Source organism: Eretmochelys imbricata, chromosome 2, assembly GCF_965152235.1.
Source record: "Eretmochelys imbricata isolate rEreImb1 chromosome 2, rEreImb1.hap1, whole genome shotgun sequence".
NCBI lineage: Eukaryota > Metazoa > Chordata > Testudines > Cheloniidae > Eretmochelys > Eretmochelys imbricata.
In genome coordinates, this window is record NC_135573.1 from 36,388,654 (window position 1) to 36,411,591 (window position 22,938).

A 22,938-nucleotide genomic window follows, 5' to 3' on the forward strand; every position below is an offset into this window, starting at 1 on the left:
TAGTCCTACGATACTATAAGCTATTTGTCTTCATTTTCTATGCCCTTCATAGGCTATCCCCATCCTACCTGTCATCTCTCATTCATTATCAAAATGTTGGCTTCCATCTCCAATCAGTCCCCCTGTCAAACTTTCAAACAAGTACCTTCATGCTTTCTGCCATGCTTTCCCTCATACTTGAGAAGATCTCCCCAGGAACATTCACAAAACTAATATATTTTTCTCCTTCAAACCCTCCTTTTCCATTATGCCTACAGAAAACTTGACAATAAACGGTATACTGACACCACCAGCCATCATGCTGACCAACATTGTCTAATTTTTTTCCTTGTATTCCTTCCTCTGTCTGTCGCCATCTGTCTCTATTTCTTGTCTCATATTTAGTTTGTAAGCTCTTTGGGACAAGAACCATCTTTGGACTTGTTCTCTGTACTGGCTAGAGATGTGGGGAGTTCTATGAACTGCAGTTTTCATGTGTTCAATACAGCTAAATATACTTAATTCTCTTGGTTGAGAGCCAGGATGAGAGAGTTGTTGGGAACGGTTTCTTTTCTTTTTCCTTCTGTGTACACAGTCCTGAACCATATTCAAAGAGTTATCAATGGGTCACTGTCAAACTGGGAGGATGTATCTAGTAGTGTGCCACAAGGATCTGTCCTGGACCCAGTACTATTCAATATTGTCATTAAAGACTTGGATATTGGAATGGAGAGTATGCTTATAAAATGTACAAAAGATGGCAAGAAACAAGAGTTTGCAAGCATCTTGGAGGACAGGATTAGAATTCAAAAGGACCCTTATAAATTTGAGAACCGATCTGAAATCAAGAAGATGAAATTCAATAAAGTGCTTACAAAGGAAAAATCAAATGCATGAATAGAAAATGGAGAATAACTAGTTAGGCAGTAGTTCTGTGGAAAAGGATCTGGGTGTTATAGTAGATCACAAATTGAATACGAGTTACCAATATGATGCAGTTGCAAAAAAGGTTAATATTCTGTGGTGTATTAACAGGAATATTGTATGCAAGACACAGGAGGAAATTGTTCTTCTCTGCTCAGCACTGGTCGGGCCTCAGCTGGAGTACTGGGTCCAGTTTTGGGGGCCACACTTTAAGAAAGATGTAGAAAAACTGGAAAGAATCCAGAGGAGAGCAACAAAAATGATAAAGGGTTTAGACAACATGACCTATGAGGAAAGGTTTAAAAAAAAAAACAAAAATAACAAAACCCCACACCTGGGCATGTTTAGTCTTGAGACTGAGCGAGGACCTCATAACAGTCTTCAGATATGTGAAAGACTGTTATAAAGGGGATGGTGATCAATTGTTTTCCATGTCCATCAGGGTAGGACAAGAAGTAATTGGCTTAATCTGTAGCAAGGGAGATTTAGAAAGTTTTCCTATTATCTAATCCGGGGTGGGCAAACTTTTTGGCCTGAGGGCCACATCGGGGTGCGAAACTATATGGAGGGGCGGATAGGAAAGACTGTGCCTCCCCAAACAGCCTGGCCCCCACCCCATATCCACCCCCTCCCACTTCCTGACCCCTGTCTGCCCCGCTCAGAACCACTGACCCATCCAACCCCCCCAGCTCCTTGTCTCCTGACCGCCCCCCCATAACCTCCCCTGCTCTCTGTCCCCTGACCGCACCCCCCCCGACACCTATCCACACCCCTCGGGACCCCACCTCCTATCCAATCCCCTGTTCCCCATCCCCTGACGGCCCCAACCCCTATCCACACCCCTGCCCCCTGACAGGCCCCCCAGGACTCCCACACCTATCCAACCACCCCCTGCTCTCTGACTGCCCACCCCCGCAGAACCTCTGCCCCATCCAACCGCCCCCTGCTCCCTGTCCCCTAACTGCCCTGCCAGGACCCCCTGCCACTTATCCAACCCCCACCCCCTTGTCATGCAGCTCAGAACAGCAGGAGCTTGCAGCCCCACCTCCCAGCCAGAGCCAGCCACACGGCCCATGCAGCAGCGTGGCTGTGGGGGAGGGAGGACAGCAGGGGAGGGGCCAGGGGCTAGCTTCCCCAGCCAGGAGCTCAAGGGCTGGGCAGCACGGTCCCGTGGGCTGGATGTGGCCTGCGGGCCATAGTTTAGATCAGAGGTGGGCAAACTAACTATAAAGATAGTTAAGTTGTGGAATCCCTGACAGGGAGGTTTTTAAGAACAGGTTAAAACACCTGTCAGGGTTGGTCTAGGTCCTGCCCCAGGGGTGATGGATGAGATGATCTCAGGAGGTCCCTTTCAGCCCTACATTGCTATGATTCTATGCATAGCGTAGACTACAGTTCCCAGAATTCTCCATTTCTTGTATTGTAAGGAAATTACATAGACTTGGATAGATTTCAGGTCTTCATAATTTAATTATTTCTTTTCATGTGTAGTTGTATATACCAAATGCACAATGTGACACTCAGTACCTCAAAGTAGCACCCTGGAACTCCCATATTCACCACTGTGATCATTATGATACGTTTTGTACAATGCATGCACGTATTCAGGTCTGCTCTTTGTATACCCGTGCGCAAGCGCCACACGGGAGCAGACTATAAAGGGGTTGGAAGAACTCATCTGCTATTACGGATCCCCTCTTGAGGTGCAAAGTGATCAGGGAACCCATTTTATGGGAATGGAAGTAAGAGAATGGGCTAGGGGATGAGGGATTGCGTGGGTGTTCCACATCGCATACTACCCGCAAGGCACCGGGCTCATTGAACGCATGAATGGCTTGCTTAAAGAACAGTTATGCAAACTATCTCCCACAGAATCCCTGACCGGGTGGAGCAGTAATCTTCACCAAGCCATGGCTGCGCTCAATGACCACCCTCTGTATGGCTCCACCCTGTATGCTAGATTCAAGGGGGAGGTCATTGAGCGACCCCGTGTGTTGCGAGTGCACCGTCTGCACCTGCAAGCCCACCTCCCCATTCGGGCCACCCCGGGAAGTGCTGGTCTCAATCTGCAGGTCCCTCAAGAGAGCCTCACTCTATAGCCCAATAGCTGAAACCTCGTAAGTACTGGCCTAGCCATTGGGCTCCCACAGGGCTATTATGGGCACATTGCTCCATGCAGCAGTCTGGCCCTTAAGGGCATAGATGTTGCAGCAGGAGTAATCGACGCTGACTATACTAGGGAGGTTAAGGTGCTTTTGGTTCATAATGGCCAGCAGGCAATAACTCTCCTCCAAGGCGAACGTATTGCACAGCTGATTTGCGAGTGCATTGGGTTGCCTGATGTGCAGGAAGTGGATGCGCTTGCACCCACCACTCGAGTGGGGGGTTCAGCACAACTGGACATGCAGTTTGGGTTCACAACCCTACCAAACATAACCCACTCGAAGGGGAAATCCTAGCTGACGGCCCCGGGGACGCTCATCTCGTGCTGCTAAAAGGGGAAGATGCCCCAATTTATGTGCCCGCTAAGCATCTTTCTTCCAGGCAACCATAACCGCCGCATTGCAGTTTGGGCAGCTCCGTAGAGCATCCCGGTCACACCACCCGAAGACCGACACCTGCGTGATGTCTCTACGACGTGTTCCCCACAGCAAAATCCTCAAACCAATTTTAGTTGCAACTGATGTCCAAGCCACATGGCATCACAACTCTGCTGTCCAGTGGATGCAATCGGTGGCACTAGCAGGTAACAAATCGGACTGTTGGTACTGCACGCACGCCCCCCAATTGGCAAGCGCTTGCATTCCATGGGCTGCAGTACCATGAAATGAATCCTGGGCCCTTAACGACACCACCTTTCTCACCAAGTGTCATAAATATAAAGGGAAGGGTAATCACCTTTGAAATCCCTCCTGGCCAGAGGAAAAATCCTCTCACCTGTAAAGGGTTAAGGAGCTAAAGGTAACCTCGCTGGCACCTGACCAAAATGACCAATGAGGAGACAAGATACTTTCAAAAGCTGGGAGGAGGGACAAAAACAAAGAGTCTGTGTCTGTCTGGGTGATGCTTTTGCCGAGGACAGAACAGGAATGGAGTCTTAGAACTTAGTAAGTAATCTAGCTAGGTATGTGTTAGGTTATGATTTCTTTAAATGGCTGAGAAAATAGCTGTGCTGAATAGAATGAATATTCCTGTCTGTGTGTCTTTTTTGTAATTTAAGGTTTTGCCTAGAGGGATTCTCTCTGTTTTTAATCTAATTACCCTGTAAGGTATTTACCATCCTGATTTTACAGAGGTGATTCTTTCTTACTTCTATTAAAAGTCTTCTTGTAAGAAAACTGAATGCTTTTTCATTGTTCTTAAGATCCAAGGGTTTGGGTCTGTGGTCACCTATGCAAATTGGTGAGGATTTTTACCAAACCTTCCCCAGGAAGTGGGGTGCAAGGGTTGGGAGGATTTTGGGGGGAAAAGACATTTCCAAACGACGTTTTTCTAATAAAAATAAACCCAGATAAATGTTTGGTGGTGGCAGTGGAAGTCCAAGGGCAAAGAGTAAAATAGTTTGTACCTTGGGGAAGTTTTAACCTAAGCTGGTAAAAGTAAGCTTAGGAGGTTTTCATGCAGGTCCCCACATCTGTACCCTAGAGTTCAGAGTGGGGAAGGAACCTTGACACCAAGTATAATGAAACGCCCCCTTACCGGTGCCAAGGGACACCGGTAGTGGTACTGGGGGATGCTTCTTGGTGTGTTCAGCGACCTTCGGTGACGGACGCCGTTCATCCCATTGGAGAACTTCCCCCGTCCTCGTGCACAGTGATAGCAGAATACCTGCCAGATGCCAGGCAATTTAACGTTACTGCCGGCCCATCAGAATTGCACAATAAGAGGATGGCTGGAGAGACGTGGGTCTCAAGTGAGACTTGCTCCAGTTCTTCTGAAACCAGTTTGACTTATACCAATGGCACCACCCTTTGCCATTGGTGGTGGCGTTGGGGAGAGCAGGGACTACATACCTGTGATTTTCTGTATTATTTCAATGCCAGTGCCCCCTTATAGAGAACGCCCCTCAGTACAATTAGACGCGGGCAAATCCCGCGTGCACATTACTGGTCTCAGTGTAACCAAAGCTCCAACAGGTGGTGTCGCAACATCTCAGATAGCACATGGCTCCCCACAGCAGGATTGCCGGGGCTGTACTGGCTATGCGGCCATTGTGGTAGGGCAGTGCCCCACCCCCATGCCAGATTGGGCTACAACAGGCCAGAGCAGCTGCGCAAGGTGGCAGCCAATCAGGGAGGGCCTGTTAGAGAGCCAGTCAGGGCCAGTATTACAGCCAGCCAATCAGGACAATGCTAGGCCCTATATACAGACTGCCCAGGAAGGGAGCAGGCAGTCTCTCCCAGACTTTCAAAGGAGAAGGTCTGTCTCCTGAGTGAAGGAGACCAGAACCCAGGGCAGCGCAGCGCAGCGCTGGGCAGGCTTGGGGGAGCTGAGGAGAGCTCCAGCCTAATACCTGCCAGGCTGCAGGCCCTGATAGAAGGGCTCACAAGGTGCAAGGGGGCCGAAGGGGAAGCAGCCCAGGGAGGGGAGGCGAACAAGGGGAGCGAAGGAGAGCAGGGAGACTGCTGCCAGAGAGGACCCAGAGTAGAGGGTGGGCCTGGGTCCCCCCTTCTCCCTTGTACTACACCCGGCCGTTTGGAGTGGCCATAGCAGACTGCACCTGACCCCTGATAGAAGGGGTTAGACTTTGGGGATATGGTTGGCCTCTGCAGCTGGGGTGAAGAGAAAAGACTGCTGTTAAGCACAACCACCCCACCCCCCCGGAAGGGGGTGACTGTGGACTTGGGGGCACTGCCAGATGGCAGTGCCCTGAAGAGGACACCATGAGCAATGCGGGTCGAGAAGCCAATAGAGGGTGAGAGACAAATGGGACACCACCAGTGGAGGGCACTCCACATGGACTGAGCTAATTCCCAGAGAGTTACCAACAGGAGGCGCCATGGTGGTGAGTCCCAACCCCATCACAGGCATATAAAACCCTACCCAACCAATGGTGTGGATGGTGCACATTGGGAGAGCTCCTCCCCTGCATGTATGGAATGCAAATCATGCATTCTCGTGCAGTGCATAATTACATATCGGTGGCACATCCACAACGAAGCCCAAACCCCATTGTGCGGAGACCCATGGGCTTTCATCAGTTTGACTGGGCTTTCCTCCCCTGGCTAGGGGTGGCCAAATTGGAGTGCGCTATAGTAAATATTTCAGCCACATTGGAGGTTATAGAAAATACCATAGATGCAATCCAAGCCCTGCAATTAGAGGTAGCCTCTTTATGGCGAATTACAAAATTGTATGGCGTTAGATTATCTATTAGCTGCGCAAGGTGGCATTTGTGCTTTAATTAATGAAAGTTGTTTTTAACCTCAAATCAGGAGGTGTTACATGACATGGTTCTGAGACTTCTGTATGGGATGACCCTTGGCGGTGGCTAACCTCCTGGCTTCTGGATCTCGGTGCCTGGGAGAGACACATCGGGCTCCTACTATTGATTGAACTAGTGGGTTTTTTGTGTGTGTTTGTTCTTCAATGTTGTGTGAATTGCTCCTCCACCCTCCTGGCCTGACTAGCAACCCCCAGACCAGTGTGCATGCTCACCGTGTACTGGTGGCAGTAACAAACACACCTCAGTCCGCCAAGGGGTGGAGTGTAGGGGCAAGGTTGAGGAAGACTGGCGAGGAGCTAAGTGGCAGACCACGTACGTGACTGAACGTAAGCAGAGGATGCAGGCAGTTCAATGAACTTTGTCCGACAGACCCTGCCAAAATAGTTTAACATAGTTCAGCATATTTTTTTCCTGTAAACAAGTCAGTTTTTTTTTAAAAAAAAAAAAGCATAAATCATGAATGTAATGGATGTAACCAGCTGTTGACCCCATGTAACCTCGAGGTAAGTGCGGAGAACAGCACTGCAGAGGACTCCCCCAGTGGAGTCCTGCCTGGTCAGCTATCCTGAATGGCCAGAGTCCCCTGCAGCCCCTCCGCGCATCCTAAGGACTCACCGTGCAGACTGGAGCACAAGTTCATCCTTCAATAAATTGTAGCTTGCTATTCTTAGGCCTGAGTGTCATCCTTTCGCTGGTATCGTTCCCTCCCCCCACCCCACTTGCGGGCACACTGGGTTTGTGAATATTTTTCAGATATACAAGTAGCAGCATGTTTTAGACAAGAACCCACAGACGTACTACAGTAAACTATGTGGATAACATAAATGCACAAGTACAATATGGAGTTAAGAGCCAAATTCCACAACTCTGTCTAAATATATCTGAATAGGCACAAATATATACTGCCAAAGAACTATCTTTGTTCCTCTATAATCCATTCAGCTATGACCACCTGTGCAGGCCCATCTATAAATATTAATTATTTTTGTCTGTAACATGAATAATCAGCACAAAGGAGATGCCTCACTACCACTGCTTTGTCAGAGGATGTAGTGCCCCACATATTAGAGCACTGTTTCTGAGCTCTTGGGTGAACGCCTGCAAAGCACCCTCTCTATAAATGTGTGTTGGAAAAGCCAGTACCCAGGGCATAAAACTTCCAGCCCTTTCCTCTCAGGTGTTCTGTCATGAACTTTTGACTCTGGAAGACATAATTTGGTCAAAATCATAGACTCACAGAATCGTAGGCCTGGAAGGGACCTCAACAGGTCTTCTAGTCCAGTTCCTTGCACTCAAGGCAAGACTAAGTATAATCTAGACTATCCCTGCCAGGTCTTTGTCTAACCTGCTCTTAAAAATTTCCAATGATGGATATCTGTGACCTCCCTGTGCAATTTATTCCAGTGCTTAGCTACCCCATCAGTTAGGAAGCTCTTCCTAACGGCCAACCTAAACTGCCCTTGCTGCAAATTAAGCCCATTGCTTCTTGTCCCATCCTCAGAGGGGACATTTTTTCTCCTTTTTCCTTGTAACAACCTTTTATGTACTTGAAAATTATGTCCCCTGTCAGTCTCCTCTTCTCCAGGAGAAACCAACTCAATTTTTTTCAAATCTTCCCTCATCAGAGATGTCTTATAGACCTTTAATCATTTTTGTTGCTCTTCTCTGGACTTTCTCCAATTTGTCCACTTATTTCCTGAAATATGGCACCCAGAACCAGACAATACTCCAGCAGAGGCCTAATCAGTCTGGAGTAGAGTCGAAGAATTACTTTGTCTTGCTTACAAGACTCCTGCTAATGCATCCCAGAATGATGTTTTGCTTCTTTTGCAACAGTGTTACACTCTTGACTCATATTTAGCTTGTGATCAACTATGACCCCCAGATCCATTTCCACAGGGGTCTGCAATACATAGATACTAGGGAGAAATATAGCTTTTTTCAAATAAGAGGAGGGGTTGGTTTATTTTAAAGCTTCTTAACCACTGATTCTCCATACATTCCTTAATTTGTATTTACAATTTAATATTTTCAAACACATCTATTTAAGGTGATAGGTAACAGAATTACTCTGACAATGCTCTTCCAATGCCAAATAGACAGACTTTAGAAAATATGACTGCTGAGAGAAGGTCTCCTATTCTGGTATATTTAGATCTGTGAATCTGCAGCTTGAATTGTATGTGAAACAAATTATTAGCAATGCCCCTGCAGACACTGATATAATTTTACAAGTCAATTAATGAGAGATTGCAAAAAGCAGTGAAAATATTCCAAAGCAAAATCAAGAAATATCATTCTCTGCACAAAAATAAAAGGTAATATTTATTCTTGAATAGCTTAGACTCTTTGTAGCTATCTTTCACGTCTATTATATCATCACTCATGAGAAAAATAAAAATTATTAATGAAAATCCTTGTTGATTCAAGACATCAGTGTTCAGTAGAATGTAATTCTCAGCCTTCTTAATATGATAGGATGCTATTTTTCTAACTCTTCGGTAATGTATAATTCAACTGTCACTTACTGTGCAGCAGTTGGTTACACAGAATGAAGTGAATCATAATCACGACTAACCAAATTAATGAAAGCACTCTGAATTTAAAAAAAAAAAAAAGCAGCTGTCTGAGGACCTGATTTGGCAAAAATTCATTTTATTTCCATGCCACACAAGACAGCAGATACAAGTTTTTCTAAATGTCCACAGTGCTGAATTCAGCCTTTAGATGATGCAGATATTAGAATCAATTCAGAAATATTCATGTTAAATTGACAGAAACAGACTACTGTCAAAAGCTTGTGTATAGGTGATATAGATAAATAACTACATAAATAATGTTAAGGTAGTGTTAAGGCAATGACCAACTTACAAAAAGCAAGCCATTCACATCCAAAGTTTAAATCTCTATCACATTGGAGGCTAGGGAGGGGGAGAGGGGGGAGAGAATGACAATATGTGAGCTAAGAAGAGAAATGACAGTCTTAATTGAACTGCTGGTTGTTGTAAATTTGTGTCACAATCTTAACAAACTGTTTCCTTAATGTTATTGGAGGAGGAGGAATCTAAATGAAAAGTTATCTCCTGTATTTATAACATTTAACCTAGAGATGGGACTAGCTTCATCCGAATTATTCTAGCCTATGGCTTGAAATATCCACTCACCACTCTATAATGGTGAGTAGGAGGCTTTCCTTAGCAAGACAGAACTGTGAGCGTGGTCCCAGGGAGTTACTCTGAGATTACTCAGTTAGGGCAAACTGCGAAGAATGGGGTAGACAATCCCCAAAGCTGGTGGATATTCCAATACTTAGATTCACCAAGCCAGCACAAAACAGCTTTTCTAATACCTTACTGGTTATCCAGAAGCCAACAACACAGTTCCCATAAAGCAATCCAGCCTTAGACTTCCACCCAGACACCCAAGTCAAATATGATGAGGATTACTGAAAATCTTAATCATATAAGAAAATTCTACCAATCCCAAAGGATTGGACACATTACCTTCCAGGTTAATGAATATTCCAAATCTTACCCAAATACAAGCTTACAGCCAGTCCTTATTAACTAAACTAAAATTTATTTAAAAAAAATAAGTGTATTGGTTAAAAGATCAGTATACATACAGACAAGGGTACAGTTATGAGATCAGATTCATAGTAGAGATGGTGAGCTTTGTAGTTGCAAAGAGTTCTTTCAGCATTAATTATAGGTTGTAGTCCAACGTCCATGTTCAGGGTGATCCAGATGGGACTGGAAATCTCAGATCTTACGACTCAAGCTTCCCCCTTAAACACAAACTGAAGCCATCTAGGAGGAATTCCAAGTTCTCTCTGGTAGAGATGCATAGTCATACACATCAAAAGGATCACAGTCTCCAAATCTCCTTACAAGCATGATTCATTGAAGGTTTTTAGAATTTGAGCAAGAAATATACTAGTATTAGGAACAGACCTGGTCTAGAAAGGGAGAACATTCAGATTCTAGGCAGTAGATCTCAGATGCTGGAGGTCTCCATGAGTGAAAGTGCCCTGATGAATCAAGTCTTGAAAGATTGGCAGGAACCAGGGTTGGTGAACAGGAATCAGAAGAAATCTGGGGAACCACGGGAGTCAAGGCCAGTATGGAGGGAGACCATTATTACTTTTGTGCAGGCCTGGTATATCTTCCTTCCATCCAGCCCAGTATCCTGCCAGCTGCCCCAGATGGAATGAACAGCTAATCCTCAAGTGATCCATTCCCTGTTGCTCATTCCCAGCTTCTGGCAAACAGAGGCTAGGGACACCATCCCTGCCCATCCTGGCTAATAGCCATTGATGATCTATCCTCCATGAATTTATTTAGTTCTTTTTTTAATCCTGTTGTAGTCTTGGCCTTCACAACATCCTCTGGCAAAGAGTTCCACAGGCTGACTGTGTGTTGTGTGAAGAAATATTTTGTTGTTTGTTTTAAACCTGCTGCCTATTAATTTCATTTGGTGTCCCCTGGGTCTTGTGTTATGAGAAGGAATACATAACACTTCCTTATCTACTTTCTTCACACCAGTCATGATTTCATAGACCTCTATCATATTCCCCCTTAGTCGTCTCTTTTCCTAGCTGAAAAGTCCCAGTCTTATTAATCTCTCGTCATAGGGAAGCCTTTCCATACCCCTAATAATTTTTGTTGCCCTTTTCTGCACCTTTTCCAAGATATCTTTTTTTGAGATGGGGCAACCACATCTGCATGCAGTATGCAAGATATGGGCATACCATGGATTTATATAGAGACTATGAGATATTTTCTGTCTTATTATCTATTCCTAGTTTAATGATTCCCAACATTCTGTTCCTTTTTTTTGACTGCTGCTGCACATTGTGGATAGTTCTCTGAAAATATCCACTCAATGACTCCAAGATCTCTTTCTTGAGTGGTAACAGCTAATTTAGCCCCCATCATTTTATATGTATAGTTGGGATTATGTTTTCCAATGTGCATCACTTTGTATTTAGCAACATTAAATTTCATCTGCCATTTTGTTTCCCAGTCACCCAGTTTTGAGAGATCGTTTTGTAGCTCTTTGCAGTCTGCCTGGGTCTATCTTGAGTATTCATTAATTTAATATTCATTAATTTGCCCATCTGAAGACTACTTTTCATGGTTTCTTTTAAGTAACCAATTTAAATTTTTTTTTTTTTGGTTTCATAGTACTTATTTAACACTCACCTTTACCCATTTATAAACTGTTTATATTACCCATGATAAATCAAACAGGATTCAACAACCTTTAAATGAAATTCCTTTGCCTACATATAAACTGTGTTTTGTTATCTATGATACACTGAGACTGGACTCACTACTGATTTTGGTCTTATCTTACCTAGAGAAGAGTGTCCCCACCGGAAGAGGTTCCACTCTTAAGGTGTAATCTCTGCTGAAAGCTCTCCACAGAAAGAAATACAGAAGAGATTGTATCTGAAGTAACCACTGTTTACTGCTTGTATTGTTTGTTTTGTCTTTATATTTTTTCTGTCTTTCTTTCCCAGATGCTTTGTCACTGCAAGCATTCAGACCTGAAGCTGCTCTAAATTACATCAGAGTTGTTTCAGCCTCCAGCTGGCCCCAGAATCAGGGAAATGAAAAGACGGCATAGAAGCATTTTCCGTCACCTCTCCATATGTGTAAAGCTAGCTTCTACTTTAAAAACCAACCCCTAATCTCCTCAAATAGCCTTTACCAGTACTACTGATGAGGGAGGGAGTAGCTGCACACATGTTGAGCACAGTCGGTGCAAAGGCTCATTTTATTTGAATCCTGGGCCCCACTTCAACAGCTGGAAGCAAAAAAAAAAAAAAAACCACCACACACCACACCACTAAAAACAGGAAAATTCTCCAGTTCCCCTAAAATCATTCTGAAAGACCCTCCCAGTGTCAGAACCGCAGTTGGGCTAGAGGGGAGAGAAACAGACAAAGGCAAACAGCCTTCCAGAAAAGGAGAGCTAACAAAGTGCACCAAGGAACATTCACCTTCTTTATGTGACTCTGCTCTCAATATTCTGTAATACTTCAAGCATGCCAGAAGGGGGTGCTGGCACCCAGTCTGGGGGAAAAAAAAAACAAAAAACACACCAGGAAGCTCTTATGCCTGCCTTTGAAGTGCAGAATGAAGGTTTATGCACATGAATAACTTTACACATAAGTAATCCCACTGTCTTAAAATTCAAAGTTAGAACTCTTTTATTACTTTTTTCTTCTCATTATGGAAAGAAAATGCAAAGTTCACTGCAAATATTTTAAAAGTGGTCTGGGGAAAAATACACTTTTTAAATCAGGTTAGATTGACAGTTTTGTTCTATACAATTTAGAACTTACAATATATACTGGAATTAGGCTTTAGTTTCAATGCAAAAAATCAAGCTTTCAACGTTTTCATAGGTTTTAAATTATCTTACTCATAGATTCATAGAGTTTAAGGCCAGAAGGGGCCATGAGATCAAGTAGTCTGACCTCCTGTATATCACAACCCATTACATTTCACCCAGTTCCCCCTGTATTGAACCCAATAACTTGGGTTTGACTAAGCATAACGTGCAGAAAGACGTCTGATCTTAATCTGAAGACATCATATGACGGAGAATCCATCACTTCCCTTGGTAGTTTGTTTCCATGGTTAATCATCCTCACTATTAAAAATTTGTACCTTATTTCTCATTTGAATTTGTCTGGCTTAAGCTTCCAGCCATTTATTCTTGTTATGCCTTTCTCTGTTGGAATAATGATCCCTTTACTACCTGGTATTTTCTCCCTATGAAGGTACATACTCACTGTAATCAAGCACCTCTCAATCTTCTCCTTGATAAACTAAACAGATTTAACTCTCAATCTCTCATTATGAGGCATTTTCTACAGCTCTCAAAAAATTGCCGTTCTTTTCTGTATCCTCTCCTATTTTTTAACTTAAAAATGTGGACATTAGAACTGTACACATTATTCCAGTACTGGTCTCACCAACACTGTATAGAGAGGTAAAATCAACTCCCTATTCCTATTCACTACTACCCGTTTGGAGTCTGCCTTCATCTACAAACACATTCTGCTTAGTCACTGACAGGAAGTAACCCCACTACTACTACTATTTATCCAGCATCCAAAAGGGTGATAGTAACTTTACAGAAAGAAGGAAGAGGTGGCACAGGCAAGTGGAATAATCAAACAGAAAACAAGCGGACAGTAAAAGAAACAAAAAAAGACAGGAGAAAAAGAGTGTCAGGCCCTTCATCACTCAAGTTTCTTCTCCCTATACTTTCTATTTTCCACTGTTTCAAGACACTACATTTAAATTCATCTTCACCGTATACATATGTTGTACGGCACAAGTAAACAAAAACAAAACTGTATGCTCCATCCTTCACTCTATATTCGGCAAAACACATAATGAAATCATAGGAATACTGCCTGAATAAGAAATGTTGACTATAGTTCTAGGTTATTATTTACCTCAAAAAAATCTGATCATCTAGTCTGATCTCCTATAGAACACAGATTCTATAATTCTCCAAATTCTCCAAAATAATTCCTAGAGCATATATTTTAGAAAAAAAGGAAGAAAGTAGACAAGAATATTCCAGAGAAAGAGTATCCAGTCCCATCTGCAATATCTTCATCTTCTTTTGGTGAGGCAGCAAATCCATCTACATCTCTCTTTGCAGATTAATAAAGTTTTCAAGTACTTAAAGTGCACGTAAAATCTTAGACATTCCCCTGGAGACTATTCAAGAAAAACACCACAAGCTCTTAAACATATTGCATTAACACAGACCCGGGAAATTAGCCATGCCAATAAACAATGGCCCGCTGGAACCTGCCAAATCCATCTGGCATAGGCCTACTTCCGTCTCAGCTACCTCTAAGACAGCAGACAGAAGCTCAAGTCCCTGCAAAGGATTTGAACACTTACTCTCATACTTCATCTGGCTCTCTTGCTGCGCAAGTAGTACAAGAGAGAACAAAATAGCAAAGTCCACAAAAGTCACCCCAAAGAAAAAAGATCCCCAAAAAACTGGATCTTTTCAGCAAGCCTTCAAATGAAAGCAGCAAATTATCAAGTACTGCTCAACATGTGTTTTTAATTTGGGAAAACTGTCTAATTTTGTTGATCAGTTACTCAAGGAGCAACAAGAGTTCCTGAAATAACTTATGGCCAACTGGTTGCTCAAACATCTCAGCAGACTGCACTGGACACATGATACAGCAGGTCACACCATGGCTACTGAAATAAGCCGGACAAGGTAGTTCTGGCTTCAGTCCTCTGGAATTTCAACAGAGATTCAGACAATAACTGAGGACTTCCCATTTGAGGGAAAGCCTCTTCAGCAGTGGGACAGACAAAGCCCTCCATATTTTAAAAGATGACAGAGCAACTCTGTCCTTCCAGGGCTCTGTATCCCAACTCCTAAAAGGAAGCAGCCATGACAGCACCCATATTTCAGACAGTGCTCAGTTACATTCAACTCAAGATCTTTAGAGCCACTGAGAAAGAGGCAGAGATTCCACCAGAGGCAACCCTCTGCCTCCTCCTTGGCTGCCCCACAGTCTGAGGTTTTGAATAGTCAGGAAGTCTGATGCATGCTTGGACCAAAGGATCTTTGTTCTACCCTTTGGCAACCAGTTGTTTTATTTTCAAGAATCTTGAGCTGACATTACTCAGATCAGTGGGCCCTCAAGATTTACATCATCTTAAAAATTTTGAATCCCTCATACTTGCACTTCCAAATCCCCCATATTTGCACTTCAGAAAAAACATACAAAGAGTGATCACTTTATACGCATACACCCCAACAACAATCAAAACACCGAGCATTTCATGTTTTTTATCTTTAAAAAAAATTGTATAAATCCTAACTAATCAATTTGCATAGTGAGGTAGGGAAGCTTTAATCATATTTTATATAGCAGTAACACATACAAATAGTTTGTGTAACTTTCAAGACCACAAACTGGCAAATCAGGATTAGAACTCTCAGGCAACAGTCTCCTCCCACATCAACACTACTGCTAAATCCTAAGTATTTTTTCCTTTACTTCTCCAAAGTCACTTCATTCCTGCCATTAAACACTTTATCATCTTTCCTCATGACTACTGAGAACTCCTCTTCTCTGACCTCCTTAGCTGTCACTTCACTGCATCAAAAAAACACAGCTGCAAAAATCATCTTTTGTCCACTGTGCTAGCCATACATACTTCCTCTTCCAATCCCTTCATCGTGCCCACACCCCACTCAGCACCATGTGAATGAACACCTAATTTCAGTTTATTTATAAAATAGGATTACAATATGTCTCTGAAACAATGAAATGTACATTGTTTTCAGAGCCTGTTCCTGTTGGTTTTACAGAGAACAGCATTTTATCCTAGTTTTTTTAGGCATAACAGACTGGTCACCTGAAATAGCTGCCAACCTCTGGTGACACCGAAGGTAAGCTGGACACACACATATGCGCCTAAAGGACCATTCCCTAGTCTGTCATGCAATAATGTTGCCACCTTACTACGCTTTGTGAGACCTCCCAGTAAGCACTCCCCTCAAGCCAGCCCTCCCACACAAAAGTCAGATTCATGCAGAGACTTAAGTTAATTTGCATTTTTTCTAACATAGGGCCCAATCCTGCAAAGTGCACTCAATGCCAATCAAATCAGTGGACGTTGGAGCACACTCAGGACCTTGCAAGACTGGGATCATAAATTCATTTATATAGAGACAACATGACCTGAAAATCTGTTAGGAAGCTTACATGGATAAAACTAGAAAAAAGATGCAGAACATACGTATTTTAAATGAAAAATCATGCAAATTCTACACAAAGTCCCTAAAACAAAAGAGGTTTAAAACATTCGCATTTTTGTAGTTTAATTGGGATGAACTTGTATAAATTGTAGAGGTAAAATTTATTGCATCTGGAGTACATATATTATGTATATTAAATATTGCTCAAAATCTTTTTCTGTCAAGTTATCTTTTTAACCACGCTACATTTACTTTGCCTGTTAATTGAAATACTTTTGTTAAATCTCAGCAAAATGTTTTTTCTATGGAAGGAACATTTTTAAAATGTGCAGTTTTCCAGATTAAAAAATGACAGTCCAATATTAAAACATTACTCTAGTTTCTAGTAAAGATAAATTGCCTCACAAATAAATTACAATAATATATGTTTAAATAGCTTTAGGTTGAAACACAAATCAGCAAAAGCAAAGAATCTCAAATTTAGGCCTATAGCTGATTTAGGAAAAAACAAACAACACAGTGAGCTAAGTTTAGAATGATAGCCTTAATGAAGGGCCAGCTGCAGCAACTCTTACACCGAACCCAAATCAACATTCAAGAAAGCAGGGATGAAAGAAACAAAAACCCAACTCCAGTAGTACCAAACCTTCCAGAGGAGAGGCTCAGAGTAGAAGCAGCACAGTATCCTGACCCCTCCTCCTCCATGAGAGCACTGCATGGCTACAGATGTGTGCTTTTAGGAGACAGAGCCTGCCAGAAGGGAGCAGATCTGGTAAACAGCCACTTTACATGTCATCTTCTCCCAACAAATCTCAGCAGGAGTTCATGCTGACCTTATCAAAATTAACTCCTGCAGATTCAAACTCTATAGCATCTACCTTCACTTCCCAAAAAAGATTAGCGCATGCAGAGAGAAGAAAATTATATATCTATATTTTTTTAATAGACATACACATTTCCCCCTGGAGATAGAAAGGGGGAGGAATAAAAATAAATAGCCCACATGACAGATACGAATCACATTATTTAATGAACTTCTGGAAAGTGCTAAAATATCACAGTGATGGGCACCATGCAAGAACTTGAAATGGAATTGAAGAAAGCAGTAGAGTGGAGGGAGGGGCTAGCCCCTCAGACTGACATTCAGTCATCATAAGTTCCCCCAAAGTTTACAGGAAATCCATTCATATCCCCTTGATTCTCTAATAAGAATGTTATCACAAGACCTCTCCAAGTGTTAGCTCAGACTTTCCAGCATAATTTTACCCTCCCATGTTATATTTTCATGGAATGGAATGATATAGCCCGTAATTCTTACTCAGACAAAAGTCCATTTCACTTCAAAAGAAGTTTGCCTTCAGTGGAAATTTTGCTTGAATAAGGAGTGTAGAATTTGGCTCTATCTGCATGATATCAATAAGAATAGTTAAATGTATATGTTGTATTAATGTTCTTGTTTTCTTTTAGAAATTGGGGGACATACCTGTCAAGAAGGTTAAACTGCAAAATATTTACTTAAGAGAGCAAAACAAATTTTTGTATGATATTTTTTCTAGTAAATATAGAAAAGAGAACATTTTTAGAATAAACAGTGCTTTAAAACTGTTAAGTGCATATTTCTCATTAAATAAAGTAAATAAAATGTCTTTAGAAAATAACATTGATAAGTTGTTTACCTGAAACCATATCACTTCTCAAGGTCTTGTAAATTATTATTAACTCCCATTCACAACAATACTTCTATGAAATAGTTGTTTCGGTCCATCCTGTATATACATATTTTTGCATATAGTCTTTCCAATACCCTATACACAGCCTCCAGCACACCATCCCCCCACTGCTGTGTCAAGTGAAAAACTGAAATTACAGCGATGACACTCCTTAATGGGAAGACATTGGGTCAGCGCTTCAGCTGATATAAATTGACATAGCTCCAGCAATAGGAGGTTTGCATGTGAAAACAATGAGAAACTAAGCCTCATAGAATGAATGTAGCTTCTCTCAAAGTTCTAATGAAGGGTGTGGTGTCACCTTACTTTATTTTGTAACTGCATGCATTCTTTTCCCCCCCACAAACTTCCTTCTGTGCTGAGTGTGTTCTCATATAATAACAGAGCAAACTTAAATTTAAAAAAAATAGAAAATCTGTTTACACTTGTAATCCTTACACTTAAACCATTTGATGTTAGTTGGAGCCTCTCGCTTTCTTAAAATACTAGGAAATTACTCTGCCTATAATATGCACATTAGTGATCATTTATGAAATTCTTAGCCTTGTAACAACCTTACTCCTAAAAAATTAGATGACTCCTCATGCATATAGGTCACAATCACATTTAAAATACACATAACTCATGTTTAGATTTTAGAATTACACATGATTTTTCACTATAAAAAAAGTGATATTCTTACTTTCTTACAGTGAATGTAATTTTTAAAATCACAAATATTATCGAATCCAAAACAAAGTTGCCAGCATTATTTGTTAATCTTTAATGCTACTCTCATATATTGAAGCTATACTTCTGATTAATAACTTGTAATTTCATTTCTAGTTAATATTTTTAAACACACAAAACTTTTAAGTTAAAAATGTATATTCTTTTATTTTGATTCTCCATATTATTCAGAAATGTAACAAATCTTTTAAGTACTTTAAAATGTGGGTGCCACAATTGTGTGAAATATATAATATTAAAATGTCAGCTATTTAATACTCTGAATTGCTTTTGATTATTTAGAATTAGAATGACAAAATTAGATATACACTGGAAGTCAAATTACATAATTCACACCGGTATTCTTCGTAATGTTGACATATTAAAGCATTTTTTAAAGCAGAGGGACAATGAAAAGGATTTAAGAAGTGGAGCACTCTTCTGCCTTCTATAACTGTTATTTAAAGAATATCCATAGTTTAAATTTCCACTAGCACATTCCTAATTAAACAATGACTGGAACACACACACTTCTGACCAAGCGTTAAGGCCCAAAGATAGCTTTTAGCTACAGATTTTGAAGGAACAGTTGAAGACCACAATGGTCAAGAGACAGTGTTGACTCATGCAGTTCTCTCTTTTTTGCCTTAACTGCTGATACTGTGAAAAAAATATTATGCTGCCTCTTTTCTGGCTTTTTCATATTTCCACACACAATACTGTGTATAGTAGTGTGGTTTTATACTTCTAAATCATTATAGGTGAATGTGGTGTTTTCACCAGATAGGGAAGCAGTTTTCATGAGTGTTTACATGTGTTTGGTAAGTAGACTTATGGGACAACCGTACGGATCGAGATTACAAAACCAGTATCTTCACGTTAACCTGAAAGCAATAGATCTGAATCCCTCCCCAAGTGCCTTAGATAGGTAAAAATCACCGAAGATTACAAAAAAAAGTTTGCATTTCCTTAGCACCCTTCACTTCCCGCTGCACTTCGAAGAAACAAAAATGCATTAAAATGTAGAGCCTTCCGAGACAAGTGCCCCCATCCCTGACAACGGCTGAGAGCTGGACCCGTCTGCAGACGGAAGGGAGGCGATGGAGAGACGAGGAAGGACAGCAGGGCCATAAACGGCCCCCACCTCCACCCCCGGGTCTGGACAGCTCCCTGGTGCTGAAGTTACAGAGCCGCTGTAAAAACGTGCTTCCCTCCTCAGCGTCTCGGCCGCTGGCAGCCTGCAGGCCCCGCCCGGCGTGTGGCTAGCGGGACAGGGTGTTAGGGAACCACAGGTGCCGGGGGCTGAGTCCCCACCCCGCGGAGACGCTTTCTCAGCTAGGAGAGAGGCGCGGAGCCGGGGCCGGCGGGCGACGCCGATGGAGGAAGATGGCGGCTCTTGCAAACCCACTTGGAGACAGTTAGAGCCTAGGCCCCGGCCCCACATCTCCGGCCCGGGGTGTGGGGGCGAGCGGCCCCGGCGCCGCGCCACAGGCTCGGAGCCCGGCACACAAGCCAGGACCGAGCCCGCCCCCTCCCACCCGCCCTCCGGCAGCTCCCCCGCTGCCTAGACCCTTTTCCTTGCACACGCCGGGTTAGAACAGCAGCACCTGTGCGGCCATGTTGGGTACCTAGCCCCAGTCTCTGCCCGGTGCCAGCCGCCTCCTCCTGCCCCCAGAGAGCCGGGGGGAGGCGGGGGGAGAGGGCAAGGCACCGGGGACATGGAGCAAATACCACAGCCGAGCGGCCTCACCTCCACACGCCCATCAGCATCCCCCTCCCCACGGCAGCTAGGGCCCCGACAGAATCGAGCCCCCAGTCCCCGAAACAGCGCCGGGGCTGGGGTCGAGACCGCCACCCCGGCCCTCTCTGCGGCCCTGAGCGGGTAGGAAAGGAGGGGGCTGCCCTTACTTGAGCACGGACTGCTCCTTCTCTTCCTCCTTCTTCTGCCGCTCCATGACGGCCAGGATGATCTTCCGCTCTTCCTCCGTGAGGTGGCTGAGGTCGGGCATCTCCGGCTGCGGGGCCTGAGGTGGCGGAGGCGGAGGAGGAGCAGGGCCGCCCCGCGGCCCGACAGGAGCCGACATGTTTCGTGGAGCTCAGCCACGCGACGGGAGACGCGGGGCTCGCCTGGGCGGCAGCGGCAGGAGCAGCGGCCGCTGGCGCGGGGAGCGATACATACAAGTCAGTGCACGCGGGTCAATGGGCTGCCGGATGAATCAACAGCGCCCCGGGGAGGGGGCTGGCCGGGGAAGCCCGGCCTCACCCACACACACTCTGCCCACTCGTGAGGGCAGCAGCGGGGGGAGAAGGGAGGAAGGAGAGTGACGCTCGGGCCGAAGCGCAATGAACAGGGAGCTGGAGGACCAGGGACTTTGGGAGGGGGCAGCGGAACGGGCGCAGACCTGAGGGGGTAGCCAGACAGAGAGCCGGGGGCCGCGACTGACCCCAGGAGAAGGAGCCAGGCCAGATTACGCTAACCCCGGTGCCAGGGGAAGAGTCCGAGCGCGGAAACCAGCGGCCGCAGGGACGCCAGGGGCAGGAGGCCGGCTGCAGGGAGAGAAGCTGGGGGTGTGGGACGGAAGCCCCGCCGCCCACGAGCGCCGAGCGGGGGCAAACCCTTTAGGGTGCGCGCGAGCCCCAGCCGCCGGCAGCTGTAGCCGGCTCATCCTTCCAGCCCGAGGTCCATGGCGGGGGCTGCGTGTGGGGCGCCGCTGACGGCCGCAGCCGCCGCCGCCTCCTGCTGCAGGTGCTGCCGCGCGGGCCTGGCCGCCGCCGCGCTCGACTGCTCTTCTCTCGGCTGCTGGATACAATCCGCCTAACCCATCGCCGCGCTGAGAGCGGGAGTCACGGGTGGGGGCTCGGCATCTTCCTGCCGGGCCCCCGCCTGGCCCGAGCGGCGCTTCTTCCTGCCGCGGGAGTGGCGGGGCTCCGCTTCTCGCGGCCGATCGACGCCCAGCCGGGGTGGGGAGGAGATTTTTTATTATTATTGTTATTTATTTATAAAGGCACAAAAATGGGTGCGATAAAAATCACGCGAGGAAGGACAAGGAGGAGCCAAGCGCCAGGGACGCGCTGGGAGGACCGAGCCCAGCTGCTCAAGGGGCGGACGCACCGAGGGAGGGGGGTGGAGAGAGACGCTGCACAGCAGCCGCTGCTGGGGCTCTCCCGAGAGGCGGGGGTGGAGAGGAGCCAGGGGAAGGGGGTGGGGAGAGCAGAGAGTGAGAGTGGGAAAGGCGGCCAGAGAAATCGGATGAGGAAGAAAGGGGTTACGAGGGGGCGAAGTGGCTGGGAAAGGAGCCCCTGAGGAAAGAGGAGACGGGGTCGGCCGTGGAGGCGAACTGGAGCAGAGAGTGCGATGGAGCAAAGGTACAAAGGGGATGGGAGCTAACCGGGTGCAGTGCACCGCTGAATGTAAGAGGGGAAAGCCGTGCACGCCAATATCTTTAGTCACACCCAATAACAGGAGAGGAGTCACGACAGTACAATTACTAAAAGCAGCTGAGCTGAGCTCTGCCCTGACCTGAGTGAGGGGTTCTGGGAGGGCACCGGCGGCATCCCGGCTGCTATCGGCTGGAGAGCTCAGTCCTTAGGGAGAGGGCTCAGGTTCTTCTTGACTTCATTTTTTCGCCTTCCGAAGCTGAAGAAAGTACAGGGCCCCGCCCCTTAGATCCAACCCAAAGTGTAGGAGACAGTGAATAAAATACCACCCATCCACAATCCGAACTCTGGTCACAGAGAAGGAAAAGTCAAATTTGTACATAGCCACGTACCTTACCGATGTTTGTCTGGAATCAGAGTAACCTACTGAAAAGATAACAGCAAGGGCGAGTCCTAAAGAAACGAAACAAACATATACTCTTTGAATAATGTAAGTCTTCTGGGTTTTCTTTTCTACTCTTCCAACTACTATCTTAATACTCTCCTTCAATTAATATATCTAACGTCTATTTTCTGTCTCTTACTTATCTAATTTACTCAAATGAATTTCCTGTCTTTCTTGCTTCCCGTTCTGTAATATAGTACTTTTCTTCTTACTACTTTTCAGTTTATTTCTTTCCCTTGTTCCTTTTAATTACTTGGCTTTCTCCGTAGCCCTCAGAGATTCTTTATCGCAGTTTACCTAAACTCCATTACCTGACATGCATCCGGCGAAGTGGGTATTCACCCAGGAAAGCTTATGCTCCAATACCTCTGTTAGTCTATGAGGTGCCACAGGACTCTTTGCCGCTATTACCTGTCACAGACTCTTAACTGGAGCATCATTCCACAGACGCAAAGGGTAAGATTTGCCCGGAGGTGTTTGTGCTGGGGTTGGGGTTCTTTTGAGCCTCAGAAACAGAAACTCAGTGGCGCATTACAGTGGAAAAGAAAGGGAAAGGAGGAGAA

At 44.6% G+C, this 22,938-nt stretch overlaps 1 protein-coding gene across 22 annotated transcripts in view; it reads right to left on the minus strand.

Moving 5' to 3' along the window:
- RIMS2 (regulating synaptic membrane exocytosis 2) overlaps nt 1–20,636 on the minus strand; it is a 740,891-nt gene extending 720,255 nt beyond the window's left edge. For all 22 annotated transcript variants that reach the window (XM_077808869.1, XM_077808868.1, XM_077808888.1 and 19 more), the window contains exon 1: nt 20,461–20,636. In XM_077808869.1, coding sequence (XP_077664995.1) covers nt 20,461–20,636 — 176 coding nt within the window. The remainder of the gene's footprint in view (nt 1–20,460) is intronic.
- Between the last annotated feature and the right edge of the window lie 2,302 nt (nt 20,637–22,938).